Below are 14,818 nucleotides of genomic sequence, written 5' to 3'. Positions count from 1 at the left end.
TGCTGGTCGTTTATGACCATGAGATAGCAGCAGATGGGTGTTGATTCGCACGCATTTGTACACGACCATAAAGGTGGTCTTCCCACCAGTAAGAACTTGATAAATGTGAAGCTGGAGTTGACCGAACGCTGGACTATGTTTTCGTTGAACGGTTGATGTCATCAAAGAAATTCAGGAAGCAATGAAGTGGATAGTAAAGAGGAAATAGCTAGCTTCAATCTTGCCATTTGTATTTTAAAACTATTGGAAAGATAAAAATCAGAATGGCTAAAAAAGTCAGACAAATAAGAAAAACTATTGTATTCATATAAGATGCAACTACATTATCATTATCTCTCCATTTGAATAATTATTGTAAAACATCATAAAACATGAAAAAAAAGCGTTTTCATACAAATCATACTTTTATGTTCTTTTATGTTATTCCTCATCGCGAAACCGTTATTTGAATCAAGAGTTTATCATTTATCCCGCTAGGTGGCGTAGCTGACTTCCTACCAAGATGCTTAAGACAAAGATGTTTGTAATTGTCCACCCCTGTGGCTTTAGTAACCTTGGGCTCAAAGGCTCTCTAGCGGACTTGGTTTGCACTATGTTGGTTGATTTTGAAATTCAACGACCGCATCGGTTTTTTGCTTTGTCGTTAAAAGAAAATTCATGATTTCCAAATTGTCGATGACAAAGGAAAATTGATCACAGATTCTCGATTAATTGCTTCAAATGCGGAAATCATAACATAGAAAGTAGATGTAAATAGATAAATGTTCTAATAAAGGATTATGCAAATGCCTATCTATGATACTGCATGTAATACGGATATACATATTACATTTAGTCTTACTTCAACTAGTTGAATGGCTTTAGTCTCTTGCAATTTAGTGTGATATTTTTGAAATCTCTTTTACTTGAACACCAAGCAGTTTAAAAAGAAAAACATTCAAAACAACATTGTTTATTTCGCTTGGTTTGTAGCGCTGCAGCACTATATGGAATGTATTTACAAAAACAAATAGAAGAATAACAAAACCACGGATATGAGGTCAATTCTAGTTGTGATACTAGCTCCGGATTCTACGTTGGCCGATCCATGACGGCTTCCTCCTCTTTCTCAGCGAACTCTATCTCTTTGTCTTTCACCTCATCGTCGAAGATTTTCAGATCCTTGACATAATACCAAACGCCACAATCGAACAGGGTACCCACGATTACGAAGCCAGCCGCAATAAAATTCAGCAGATACCTGCAAAAAAAAACGAGGGAATTGTGTTGAGTCATGTTCCCGCTAGTGGTCTACAATCATCGGGAGGTGGGTGTCTCACCTGAGCGTTTCACCGTCGTACAGCCAACAGTTGCCTTTGCCGGAGCAAGTCTTGCCCCACACCAAGCATGTCTTGTCCAGTACCAGACCGAAGAAGATCGGGCTCGGGATGAAAGACATCAGACTCAGTACCATCATGCCGAAGCCCATCGAGACGGCCTTATCCCGTTCGTCGACGCACCGTACGGACACGAGGAAGTTGCTCGCCCGCCCGGTCGCGCCGGAGAACTTCAGGAAGCACATGACGATCAGGAACGTCACGAACTCCTTGTAGCAGTCCAGCGGACACGGTCCGGCAATCGCAGACCCTCCCAGGGTGAACTGTGTCGATAAATAGAAACATTCCCATGACTCCATGAATCAGATTGAAGACCCCGGAAGCGCAACCAATCATCAGTACCCACCGAACTCTCGTCCCGCGACCAGCTCGTCCGATTACCATCCGAAAGCAGCTGTTTGTACAGTGGGCTGGTGTAGTTGGCCACCGAAGAGATGCACGAGCACTCGCCGTAGATCTGAGCGGGAGGAAAGGAAAAAAGAAATTGCAGTGCGTTCGTTAGCGGCATGACAAACAACACACGAGAGCAGAACCGATAAGATAACGCGCCCAGCGCAGACTCTATCTGTTGGTGCTGGACCAGCTGGACCAACCCATACAGACTCTAGCCATCATCGAAAACCGTAGTCCGATGGCTGATGAATCCGGATCGAACAGCATGCGCTCGCCGACCGATGGCCGATTGCAGTCAATGTCAGCATCAACACTTACTTTCAGCTCGCCGTACTGGCTTTGACTCCGGCAGCCGGCGTGGCAGGCCGAGATGTACGTGTTGCCGTCTTCGCCACAGATCGGGGAGTACTTGACGTAATCACACTGGCAGGCCGAGTTGCAGGTTGGTGTGAGGTCAGTTCTGGAAAGAAGCAGAAGAGGGGATAACCGGTAAGAATGGGTTCATTTTAATGGCTCGTTTGTTTATAGTTTCCACTCCCAAGATAGAGGGATTAGTGACCAAGCTGGTTGCATCAAGCCATTGCTTTCTTATCACACCAAAGAACTTTTTCTCCCCTTCGTACGACATCTGCCAAGTCACGGTGAAGTAAGAATAAATTTAGGACAAATTGTCCGGAATACTTACTGCGATGGAATGTTCACAATGACCGAGTCCTCGCTGGCCGAACAACCGAGGAAGGCGTAGGCGATCATGCCCATCACCGAGAGTACACCGACGATCACGTTCCAAGCGGCCATGTAGCGTGCCCTAGGTTTGAACTTCGAGATGACCAGCCCGGACAGGAGGACACCGACGGCGGAGAACACCAGGGCCACGGTTCCGGTCACCAGGCTGGAGGTGGACGCCGACTGCTTGTACTGCGTCTCGATGTACTTCGGTGTGAAGATCCAGTACGGCATGTAGCCGAAGAAGTAAAACACCGAGGCGATGTTGTTCAGCATCAGGATCTTGTTGCGCAGTAGGCGCTTGAACGTTTTCATCATGTCCTTGAAAGAGGCGGGCAGCTCGTCCTCACGGTGACTCGAGTCCGCGCTCAGCTTCATGCCGAGCTTGCGCTTCTCATCCGCGATGCGCTTCCGGGCGGCCGCTCGGGGCAGCTGCTTCGGGAACATGGCCATAAAGATGGCAAAGAAGGCGAGCACGAACCCGAGTATCAGCCATCCCATCCACCAGGCACCGAGCCAGCGCGGGTCCTTTTTGGAGATGGTCGGCGTCATCGACGGCGAGATGTAGAGCTTGAGGAAGTAGGATGCCAGCGCGTACCCGATGGCCGGACCAAGCATTCGCAGGAAGTAGGACACGCTCACCAGGGCGGGCGTTTTCGATTTCTTGATATTGTCGTCCATGTACGACACGCCAAGGGTGTAGTACAGCGAGCTACCGATGCCGGAGATAAACTGCGCCAAAAACAGCACGATCTGTGGGGCCAGGTTGCCCTCTTCCTTCTCACACTCGGCACCACGAGTCGCTAAGGGAAAGAAGACCGACGCACTCGATCAGCTGATCACGGCACATTGGATAAACCGATGCTTACCATTCGTCCGACAAAGAGTCTTAGCCTTCTGTGCCTCGAGGACCTCCATCGTTTGATTGGCGTCATACGTTGCACCATATTCGGTGGTCAACGATAACGCAGCCTCACCGGGACCATACAGCAGATGGGGTAGCGCCGTCAACCAGCAGAATGCCGTGATCATGAGCAAACCCACCGCGATCCAGCGCGGCCGGTGGCCCTTACCGGCGTAATAACTCAGGATGGCCGAAAGCAGCAGCGCACTGATGTCGTTCCCCACCGAGATGATACCGGTGTTCTTACTCGGGATCTTGTAGCGCTTCTCGAGCGTCGTGATCGTACCGTTGAAGTACGCGTAGGTCGCGGAGAAAATGCACCCCACGACGCCATACATGAACACGTACACTTTCTTGTTGGCGAATCTAGAAACGAGAAGGTCAAAAGAGAGTTGCACTGGCACTTTCACGCGAACTGAGGTTCGGTCCTATGGCATAAGATATTCACCTCTGCAAAAGCGGACCTTTGAAAATCCACAAACCACAGGTTGTATCCTTTGTCTGTGGCATATCGCGGAACATCTCTTCCACGTCCTCCGGTAACATCTTTGCCATCTCCTCCGGTTCCGCTTCCGCCTTTTTCCCATTGTTGTACACTGTGTAACTTCCTTTGCGTTCACTAGCCGCATTGTGATCGGTTACATGATCCGGATGATCATGGGCGCGGTTTTGTTCTTCAGCTTCCACTTCACCGTGCTTTTCCCGGAGGTTCCCACCCTGGGGCATTTCATTTTCGGGGGTCATTTTGACACACTCTGTTCTCTGGGCTCTTCAGAAAACGTTAAACGTCACACACTGTAACACTTCACGAAACAATAACTTCTTTCAATTCTTTTACATCACGATCACTGTAACCTGCAAGATGAACTCCAGAATAGAACATAGACACAACTAGAGGCACACTCAAAGTTCCGATGCACTGTTCCGAACTGTCCAGCATCGATTCCGCCGGACTTCTGCTGGCGTTCAGAGCGCAGTCGGAGGGTTTTGTCTTACAGCACCGTGGCTCACTGCCGGAAATCTCCCGGCCCGTGTTAATCGCTCAGCTCAGACACGACTCACAGATGCATCCTCGGGCAGACTCCTGACAGCTCCCATCTTGCTGTGCCCGGCTAGACGGTTGGACGATTCCGGTGGATGCCGGCAAACAACGTACCATCGATGATATATGGATGATAAGGCGCCAGCGAGCTAAGCCTTCGCCCTGCAAAGGGAGTCTATGTACCGCTGATAAGCGGGCATAAAGGGAGGCAAATGGGAGTTTGAACAGAGATTAACCCCTCCATGATGGGCCTGCGACCGCGCACAGCCGTGTGGTGTTCCGAGGAGTGGATTAAGAGTGATATATGCTGCGCTCTTTGCCAATGAGATAAGCTCGCCGAAGAAGGTGTGGGAAGTTCACAAAGGAGGAAAAAATCGGACCTTGCGTGAAAATTCAAGCAAGTCATCAGTCCACCCAGGATTATATCTATCGAAAGTGGAAAATTTTACAAGTTGAACACATCAAAGCATGAAAGAGAAGCAGAGGGCCACCCACTTGAGCTAGTGTTCACCGAAATTGAAGCAATTTAAATATGTAGACCGCGCGATCCGTCCAAATTGACACAACGATCTAAAACTGGTCCACGCCACAAAAGATCCTTATACACCAACCATCATAACAGAAGCTTCTTGAGATCCAGACAGGTCGTCTTAGAGCAGATTCGACCATACCTTCACTACAGCACGATCGGGCCCGAGGCCAGCGCTGATCTGATAAGTGTGGGTTTTGTTATCTTCTCCATCGGTGTCATCATCCGATCGCCCGCTCACCAGATGTATCTTGGTCACAAACACGCGAGCACCGTCATGGCGCTGGCGTTTCACCGTAAATCACGCTAAACCCCTCGCGGACGGTCGGAAAACGAACGTGTTTGTGAGTAGAACGCGGTTCCTCCGTCCATTGTTCCTGAGGAGCGATTTTTCGCGAAGTAACACTGACGCAATGTGACGAAATATGTGGTCAGTTGTTTTCAGCAGAATCTGACTTCCGTGGACGTTGATCTTTCCGGTTTTGTACGAGGGCGAGAGGAATTTACTTGACCGTACTTGTTTTCACTTCAGTCTCGTTCTCTGAACCACCTGGCCTGAAATACACCTGTGTAAACAGCCTTAGCTTTTCCCACTCCCCCAACACACACCCACACACAACCTCGTTTGCCTACTCCACCCACAACCTTCACCTTCACCACCTGCAGCTGGAATCGTCCGGAACGGCTTACAACGGATGGAACACGACACTGACGGACATTTGTCTACCTTTCGCTCCGGCCGACCCACAGTTTGCGAATGCGGTGCCTTCTTTGGCCGCCGCCGTTGACCCGACTTGGCGTAATCCGTGCGCCGATTATCCGAACGCGCCGTAGCACGGTGTTGACGGTTGCGGCCCGGAGGGACGCGCGAAGATGTAGTGTATCGTTCTGTCTCTAATTCAATCAAAATCAATTTAAAAGTACCGGTGGTGCGTTAGTTTTGGTGGAATTCTCGGCACCGTCTGCCACGAGTTTCTTCGGCGACAGATCGCACGGGGGAAGGAACGGTAAATGATCCGTGCGCGAGGTTCGGGGGGGAAAGGAAGATGAACGGTGACTACTTTTGGCAAACGTGCTTTACGTAACAGGGACTGGTTTATTATCTCTTCAGGGAACGGAGTTGTAAACATGAGATACTGTCATAAGCTAACTATCGAATGTACGAACCGTTTATTTAAGTCTCATTTCATTTAACACGTTGAGTACCAAGCGGTTTTAGCACACTTTTTTAGTACAATCTGTTTTAATAAATTTTGTTTGTTACATTTGTTAAACCGATGGTTTTTGCAGGCCAAGCAAAGACTTAGCCTCCCAAATAACTTATTTTTAATATTACTATAGTTTAGAAGTTCATAACAACAGACAACTTAGGTATAGCAAGAACTTTGGATTATTCTTTTGTTTAATTGGTTTGGTAGTTACAATGTATGCAATTTATTCAAGTAATACATTTGTGTTCTTCAGTTACGATAATGATGATCACTTGTTGCTTGCCTTAATCACTGCACAATAATCTGTTCCTCCAAAATAAACTAAACAAACCTTAAGCCTCTGATACTGCTATACACTCTCCGTTCATATGACGCTCCACGAAAAAAAAAGAAAAGCGTGCACCCTCCCATCAATCGATTAGCAGTAATTCGCCCTTTCGCCGGAATCGATCGAAATCAATACCGAATATTGAAAACAACCGGCTCAGCGGCTATTATCGCCGCGGGACCGCTTCGGGATAAAAACATCATTAGCCTTATGCCCCTAATTGGAATCAATAAAATAGCGAATCTCGGGAAAACAGACCTACACCCACGATAAACGGTTGCCTGGTGCGTGTTGGGTTGGATTGAAAATTGACAAAACCGCCCTCTTCTCGCTAAACGAGGGGAATGTACATAAAAAATCGCAACCCCTGCCATTGGAAGGGATTTTTCCAAACAACTCACCCTAAGCGACACACGCGAGCGAGCGAAGGAATCAATCCGATGCCGTCGGTTCATTCTCCGGACTTCCAGCAAATACACACCCTACACACTTCCGATTGCGAAAGGATCATCGAATGTTCTCATCCCTTCGCGGGCATGTGACATCCGCCGGGGCAGGAGAAAGAAAGGCGGAAAAGTGGGGAAACGCGGTGCAAGGCAACCACTTGTTATGGGAATAACTTTGTTTCCTACGTCCGCCAGGGCGGAAAAGCGCAAAACCCTCTCGAAACCGGTCGAGGGTGGGAAACCAGAACAAACACACACACACACCCTTCCGGGGAACTGGCCCGGGAAAACACGGGCCAACTTTTGCCGAAAGTTTTCGCCGCAGGAAGAGCAACGTGTGAGCGGTCACTTTTTTGCAACTGCGAAAACTCCAATCACAACCGTTTGGCCACGGAAGGGAAACCCAAAATTTTCCCCGCCGCAAAAAAGAGTTCATAGGTGGAGGATGATTTTCTAAACTAATTAATAAGGATAAATGGATTTTCCGTGTGCAGCTCCACGATGCGAATGTTACGGTGATCGAAAAACAGGCCGGGGAAAAATTTGGCAGGAAGTCAACCAAAAGTCCCGGAGCGGATGTTTGGGAAAATGGTCAAAAAATAAACCGTTGCTCCATTTTTGGGTTTTTGAAGTTGGTTAATTGTTTGTTTAGCAAATTGATGGAAGGAAAATAAAAAAGAAGAAGCTTTACTAGGAAGACCCGAACTGTACGCCTAAATGGTATGCAATGTGGAGCTCGCCCAACGACACAGAAGCCTGATGTAGGATACGTACGTTTTGTTTACATTGTATTAGTCTTAGCCGTTTCCGGCGGGAATAGAGTGATGAAAGGAGCGGTTCAAAGATTTTCTTTTTTTATTTAGAAACATAGACAGCGCAAAGTTTTCTGTCAAGGATTGATTTTCGGAACTGCCATTCCGAAACTCTGTCAAACGGAAATAGATAACACCGAAAAAAGTAAGACATCCTCCATCATCGGGCTTAATGTCGGAAAGCATTTTTTGCTCGCCTTTTTCCATTCATTTGCTTCACGAGCCAAAACCTCAGCTTAGGAATAAAATTTCTTTTGAAACTCGCGACGTTGTTACCGCTTCACCGGGAACGCTTGCCGCGAAAAGCAAATATTGAATTAAAGAAAACCGATCGAGCATGAAGAAATAATTCCTTTTCTTTTTATGTTTTAATGCGAAACTTGCGACCCCACCCGTTGTTAGCGGGAAAAGCATTCTCGTTTTTTTTTTTAAATGTGTTCCGAAATCGGAAACATCTTCTTCCCAACTCCCGTTTTATGATGTCCCCGTCCATTTGCGCCAGCCCTTCGCCGAGACGCGATTTTATCTCGCAATCGTCTGATTTCTTTTTTTCCTTTTCGCTCTCCCTTCCGAGCTTGCATCCGATTGGAAAAGGTTTTCGCGGTTGCTGACTGACGTGCCGGTGAGATAATTGGGAGATTTTCCGATGTTCCGATTCTTTTTCATATAACAAATTCCCTTCCGAGCAGCGAGAAAGGAAATGACACGCAATACTAAAAAAACGGAATCGTCTACCAGGAAAAACCGAACCGAAATTCCGAGTCGAGATAAGAGGCGCGTAAACAAATGGCACAAGTCACGCTTTTGTGGTATTCATCGTTTCCGGAGTTGGGAAATATTTGCCTCTTCGCATGCAGGTCGATGATGCTCGGGTTTCGAGTTCAATAGGAAGGATGAGCGGAACGTTGGGAAAAGCCTTGTCGAAAGATTTAACGGCCATTGATGTCGTCAAAGCGTTTTAAAAATATTCATTTTCCACTAGCATTAAATGTTCTCGTGAAAATGTTTCATCAAAAATACTGCTTTTACTTTAAAGAAACAATTATGTATGGGAATGTAACCAAGTATTTCCCAAGTTCTCGGGCTAAAAGAAAACACCCCTACACGTGATTTACCCATTCATGCATACGGCCACCCAGAATGCGACATTGTTTGTCCTACAGCTCGACTGGTAACCGAGTTTTCCTGCACCGGCATCTGCCTCCATTCACAGACCGGGAACCAGAACTCCTTTTCTCACTCAACGCACCCGAGGAACAGAAAGGTCCCTCGAGGGGGGTTTGCAAAATCGGACCGGGGGTTTTTTGTTCACACGACTTGCTCATCAACCGCAATCAAATCACATTCGACATCAACGCATTCGACAACGAACCGTAACCGATTGAGTGAGGCGGCACTCAGCAGGCGTTGCGTTTCACCCAACCGAGCACGTTCGGTGCGTTGTTGTTCCCGTTCCATGTTCTGCGTGGGTGTGGGAAATCTTTTCCCTCCGGCGGGGACTTGCACGTGGAGGGATGTGAATAAATTGTAAACATATCGTCTCGAAATTGTATCGTCTGTTCTTCCTCGCTCCCGTGGAAACAAGTCGGTTTCGTCCCGAGGGCTGAGCTCCTTAGCAAAACCGCACCGAACCGCGCGAAGTGTCGGGCTTCCGTATGCTCCGATGGCCAGAGCGGAAGAACGGGCTGGGGGGAGGCGTCGTTTATACGCTTTTCCACACCTACCGAACCGCTTTTCCGACCGAACCGATGCCGGAGGGTGTTGATTTGAAGTGCTCCCATGTGTTTGTTTGCGGTTAATTGGGAAAATCGTGCCGCTTTTCCTCACGCCCGCTTAGCTAGGACAATTTTCTATTTTATTTGCGTGCTTCCACGCTTTCCCAGACGCACGCACGGGTGTGAGAGTTCTTTCGTTTTTTTCGCTACCTTATCAATGGACGCATTCGGTCTGATTTCGGGTGTGGCTGTGTTTATGTCTATTATTAGCATATTTTTTCCAAGATCCTGGGTTAACTGGCAGCTCGAGCTGGTTGTTATTTGGAAAACGATTTCCATTTTCGAACGCTTGAAGGATACTTTTTTCTTTGGGTTCTTGCTCTCCAACCTTCTATCGCTTCACATCGAAAGAAAAATGATTCAACCAGCACAAGACAGGACCATTCTCCGATACGTTCTTTCGAAAAGTTCGATCTCATCTAGCGAGCATCATAAATAACCCCAGTAATGCGTTTCGAGAGATCCTTAGCACCGCGGGGGGAAACTTGGATGGCGTTGTGGCAATATGGAAATGTTGCTACTGTTCATTACGAAGGGGAAGAAGGAGGAGCGATCGAAAAAAAAAGAATGAAAATCTCCACTGGTGTACAAGAAGGACATAAAGCCCCTCCACCATGGCAAGGCCTCCGTGGGTCATTGAGACATTCGAACTCGATGAACCGAGCGGGAAAAGCAACAATATCGGAGGGAATTAACATCGAAACCATCGAATCGAACACCACCAAAGAAGTTGTAAATAAAGAAGAAAAAAAAAACAGACAAAACCACATTCCGCCCACGGATGGGAAAAGATTCGAACCGAAATTTACACACTTTCGATTCGGTTCGGCAGACGGCGAATGCGTTTTTAAGCGAAATTTAATTGAACGGAAAACCGAAGAAAACGGGATGAGTTCGGCAGAGCTGGAAAGCGGTACCGGGTTTGTGCCCGGTTATGATTTGCCTCATTTGCACCACGACAAGAGAGGAGAAGAGACAAGTGGATGAGGAAGGAAACGGAATGTTTCACAGGCGAAATGAACCCCTTTGGTTACAGTTATTCCATCAACATCAGATAGCTGAAAAGTTCAAGCTCGCTCGCTGAAACAAAAAGGTATGCAGGTTAAAATGAAATACCAACATAAAATACCAGCTGAAAATTACACTGAAAGCTTTAAAATGATAAGGATACGGAAAAATGCCTCTACGGCGGTTTCAATTATAGAAAATAGTGTTCAAAACACGATAAATTTTAGAATGTGGAACATTGAACGAGCAACTAGTGAGATAAAAATATATTCAAACTGTGGTAAAACAATTTGCAATTTAAAGTAGCGATTGGATTATGTATGACGCCTCAAGCATAACCAGGTTATCTTAACACTAGTTTCGTGTTTAACAATAGTTGGCTAAACTTTCCGTTCAGAGCACAAAGTTTCCCTTCTCCAAATCTGCCAACAGAAGAGTTTGGAAACCGTAAAACCATCGTCTTACGTCTTAATAACCCCTTAAGCCTGCCATGAGAACCGCGACTGTCGAAATCATCTGCGTTGCTAATACAATGCCGTCCGCCACAACCACTTTCTTACCGGGTTATTACAAGGACCAAGAGCCCGTTCGGCGCTCTGAAGACCAAGTAAGTCCTCACCGAATCGAATTCGGCTCCGACTGGTTGACGGCACTAAGTGGGATATCGGTAAAAACCCCTTCCCGGTTATCGAGGTCACCCTTTTAGGGCGACAGAAAAGAACGGCTTCGGTGAAATCTTCCACCCGCCAGATTGCAGTGGTTGTGCGCGGAAATTATCATCATTTAATTATAAATTAATCCCATTTTATTTATCTCCTTCGCTCATCGTGCGTCCTGCATTATTACGCTGGTGTGAGAGTTTTCCCGCAGCCAACAGCTCCCCCATTAGAGTGGCCAAGCGACGTGACCGAGGACGACCGAGTCAATTTACGAGGAACAAGGACGAATAAAAGAAATGTGTCTTCCTTGATTGCCAGGGGACCAGCAGGGTTGCACCGACGGGGGGGGTTACGGCCAATCGAACCAAGCTGGGGATGGAAAACATGCGCCAACAGCGACGGCGACTTACACGCATTTTGCGTTTGTAATTGAGCGCGAAAGGATATCACTCCCGTCACGGTTGGGTCTTCTTCCGGGACGCGCTACGGCTAGCCGACAACCGGACGCACCGCACCACCGGATGCCTGGCGAACGGGGGAAAACATCTTCATCCTCATTACTATCGCGAGTCTTTCTCGCGGGAGGAATCCAGCCACACAATAAATACGTTTTAAGGAAACAGTAAGAAGTTGTCCAGCTTAACCCGTTTTCCGCTATTGAATCAGGTCATTCTGGTTTTCCGTGCGGGAATTTTATTTTCAGTTACTCATCTGGAAAATACTCGCCAAACTAAATTCACTTAAGCTGCCATCCGGTTTAATCACCGCGAAGAGGGAAAATTGGTGGGTAGCACAAAATTTCGATCGTAAAGAACGCAGAGTTCATAGCAATGGTGTTTAACTCCCACGAAGTAATGCATGACTTGTGGTATGATGAATATAGGAAGAGTATAAAAATAATAAAACTTTTGTAAATAAAAATTAGTTTTCAGCCATACTGAAAAGCATCAACGATTAAACAAAAAACCACATTAAGAAAATGTACGAACGAAATATTTTAAATTTCAAATGAAAAGTTCAAAATTTACCCCAGTTCCAAACTTTATTTTGAAACGTTGTCGATTCACTCAAATATAATGAAGCCCAACATTTCACTTGAAAAAACAACAGTTTCTACCCTTTTATGTTGAATCTGGAGCGTCATATCTAACATCATTGTTTTTTAACTCTCAATCCATTTCATACTATTCTAATTACTCAGAAAACTTATTACGTTTTGCAGACTTTTCTATTTTGCAAACTACGGATTCCAATAGTTCTTTTTTTCGAAAGTAGATGTAAAGTAAATTTTTTCTTGTTTGAATCTACATCTTCATGTTTTATGTTGCTTTTGTTGCTGTGTTTGGATAAAATTGTAATGCAAAAGACAAAGTCAGCCACATCAAAACAAATGGAAGAAAAACTATTAACTTTTAATCCATGAAAATGCGACGGCGTATGAATGCTGATGGAAAATGCATTTGGCATTGTCGAGTGAAAAACAAATGAAACGCATTTTCTTACAGAAGCACATTTCCGGATCCAGTACCGTTTCCTTTTTAAGACGTTGGTTCATTTTAATGACGCTAAGATGCTTTCGATTCTCGCTTTGAACGGGGAGAAACAAACGAAACAAAGCGAACTGTTTTATCCTCTGCAAAGTTGAACAATGACAATGTCAGAAGAGTGATAGCAAGTTTTTCTCTCTCAACTGCGGTGGATGGTTTCTTCTAGAGATGATTAAAATGCATCTAAGGAGAGCTCTTAAAGTAAACTTAGGACGAGGATTTCTTTTCTACTCGGTTCTCATCGTTCAATTTTGGTAAGAATGTCTTCATAACAAAATATACCTTTTCTAAAAGACCTGCTTATGCTACCTATTGGAAACCCCGAAAAGCGACGCTCCGCCAACGACCAAAGCAAAACGGGAGGGCGCATTAGCAGGCTAAATTAAGTTAACCCCTTTTTTCGCCCAGCTTCCCTTTGAAGTGACGCCAACGCCTTTCGGGGTTGAAATTTGATTGAAACTCATAATTAACTTACACCCACCCAAAAGAAAGTGACATCCATCACTGTTGAATCGCTGTGGCAGCGTCTTAACTAAGTCGGAACTGCTGGTTCTGGGAATTATTATTACTTACTTCTATTATTTGCATACTCGGCAACCATTCGTCGAATTCGTTGTCCATAATCCAGTTTTTCTTTCGATATGAACCAACGATGCCTCCTCGGAACGTCGGTGAGCTGTGATTTGGTGACGTTTCACCTAATCCCACCAAGGACATCATCAAGAGCGAAAGCGAAGAGTCCTTCGTGCAACTTCTTATCCCCACTCCGGAGACAGGCCGCTAAGCGCACAAATCGCATCCTCTCGTTTGACGATTATTAATGGACTCCAAAGTCTCCCGCCGCGCTTCTCCGGCACTCCGGTGGTTCTTCTGAAGATTGTCCCTCCCACCGACGGTCGGTGTCGTCTTTTGTTCCGCTCTCCAAAAGCCTTGCACTCGTCCAAAGAAGTCCGTCGCCGGGCGAAGGATTAAAATTGTTTACATAATTTTAACAACCATCATCTTTACTTTCATCGTTTTTTATTTTCCTGGCCCTTGCGCATTCATCATCGTCCAGTCCAGCATAGGGCACTAGGAAAAGATGAAAATCCGGAAGAAAAGTTCATTTGAGCGATTTTTCTCGGCGCACCGATTTTCCCGAGCTATTTTCTGGTAGTGCTTCCAAAGCCTGGCTCATTAACATGCTGATCCTTACATGGTCTTAGGGCCGTGACAAGCAGCGATGCTCGGCTTTATGAATTGGTGAATCAATAATTAAAATGATTCCCCGCTGCCGTACTTCCGCGTCCATCACGTTCGCACCAGCGAGGTCGCTCGTGACCAACGTCGTGAAGCTACTTTGTGTAAAATCGTTCAATTGTGATAAGACGTAGATGATAAGCCAGAGTACAAAGGACTTACCGAAGCACCACCGTACGTGGAACGCGGAACGATGGTATTAAAAGAAAAATAATTGATCTTTGGATCTTTTTTCTTAGCTCTTGACGATAAGAGCCTCTGCTCAATTATCAAACATTTCTTTGATCTTGGAACTAATATTATACAACTAAAACGAAATGATATTTAAGGATGTACTGTTTCGAAACAAAGACACTACAAGGATAAAATGTCGCTCAATCTTCGACTGACCGAAATTTGAAATCACGTTACACTTTTTAAATCAACGCTATCCTACTCCAAACATTGGAATCGGATGCCCTGATTCAAAGCTCAACCAAAAGACTTCCTTAAGTTTCAAGGAGCCCGATCGGTTCACCTCAGCTCCTCACGGTAATGCACGTGAAGTGCCCTCTGAAGCCCTCGGGTGTAAAGTGGCCCCGACCGGCTCGGAGTGAAAACCTTTCGAGCGAACGGCCCGATCCAGATAAGCCCAACGCCGGCTCGCGTTCGTGTCAAATGCGACGCCTCGATTGATAGACAAACAGGGGATCGAGTGTTGTTTTAATAAATCAAAGAGAATCGTGAGCGTGCGATTTCGTTTCCTTGGTGCATTTCTTTTTTTTCTCCCATTTCTTTGCCGAAAGGTTATTGCCAACGACACTTGACGTGTGTTCCCTCGCCG

The 14,818-nt window shown here is 46.1% G+C and overlaps 1 protein-coding gene across 1 annotated transcript; it reads right to left on the bottom strand.

The window, feature by feature from the left end:
- Nucleotides 1–965: 965 nt before the first annotated feature.
- LOC131265289 (solute carrier organic anion transporter family member 74D-like) lies at nucleotides 966–4,143 on the bottom strand. The gene is made up of 7 exons (XM_058267550.1): nucleotides 3,848–4,143; nucleotides 3,365–3,765; nucleotides 2,455–3,298; nucleotides 2,088–2,229; nucleotides 1,723–1,833; nucleotides 1,320–1,639; nucleotides 966–1,240 (listed from the first exon to the last, which is right to left on the bottom strand). The coding sequence occupies exons 1-7, from the start codon at nucleotides 4,141–4,143 to the stop codon at nucleotides 1,072–1,074; spliced, it is 2,283 nt and encodes a 760-aa protein (XP_058123533.1). The 3' UTR covers nucleotides 966–1,071.
- Between the last annotated feature and the right edge of the window lie 10,675 nt (nucleotides 4,144–14,818).

The sequence above is a fragment of the Anopheles coustani genome, chromosome 2 (genome assembly GCF_943734705.1).
Source record: "Anopheles coustani chromosome 2, idAnoCousDA_361_x.2, whole genome shotgun sequence".
Taxonomy (NCBI): domain Eukaryota; kingdom Metazoa; phylum Arthropoda; class Insecta; order Diptera; family Culicidae; genus Anopheles; species Anopheles coustani.
This window is presented reverse-complemented; position numbering and strand designations above follow the sequence as displayed.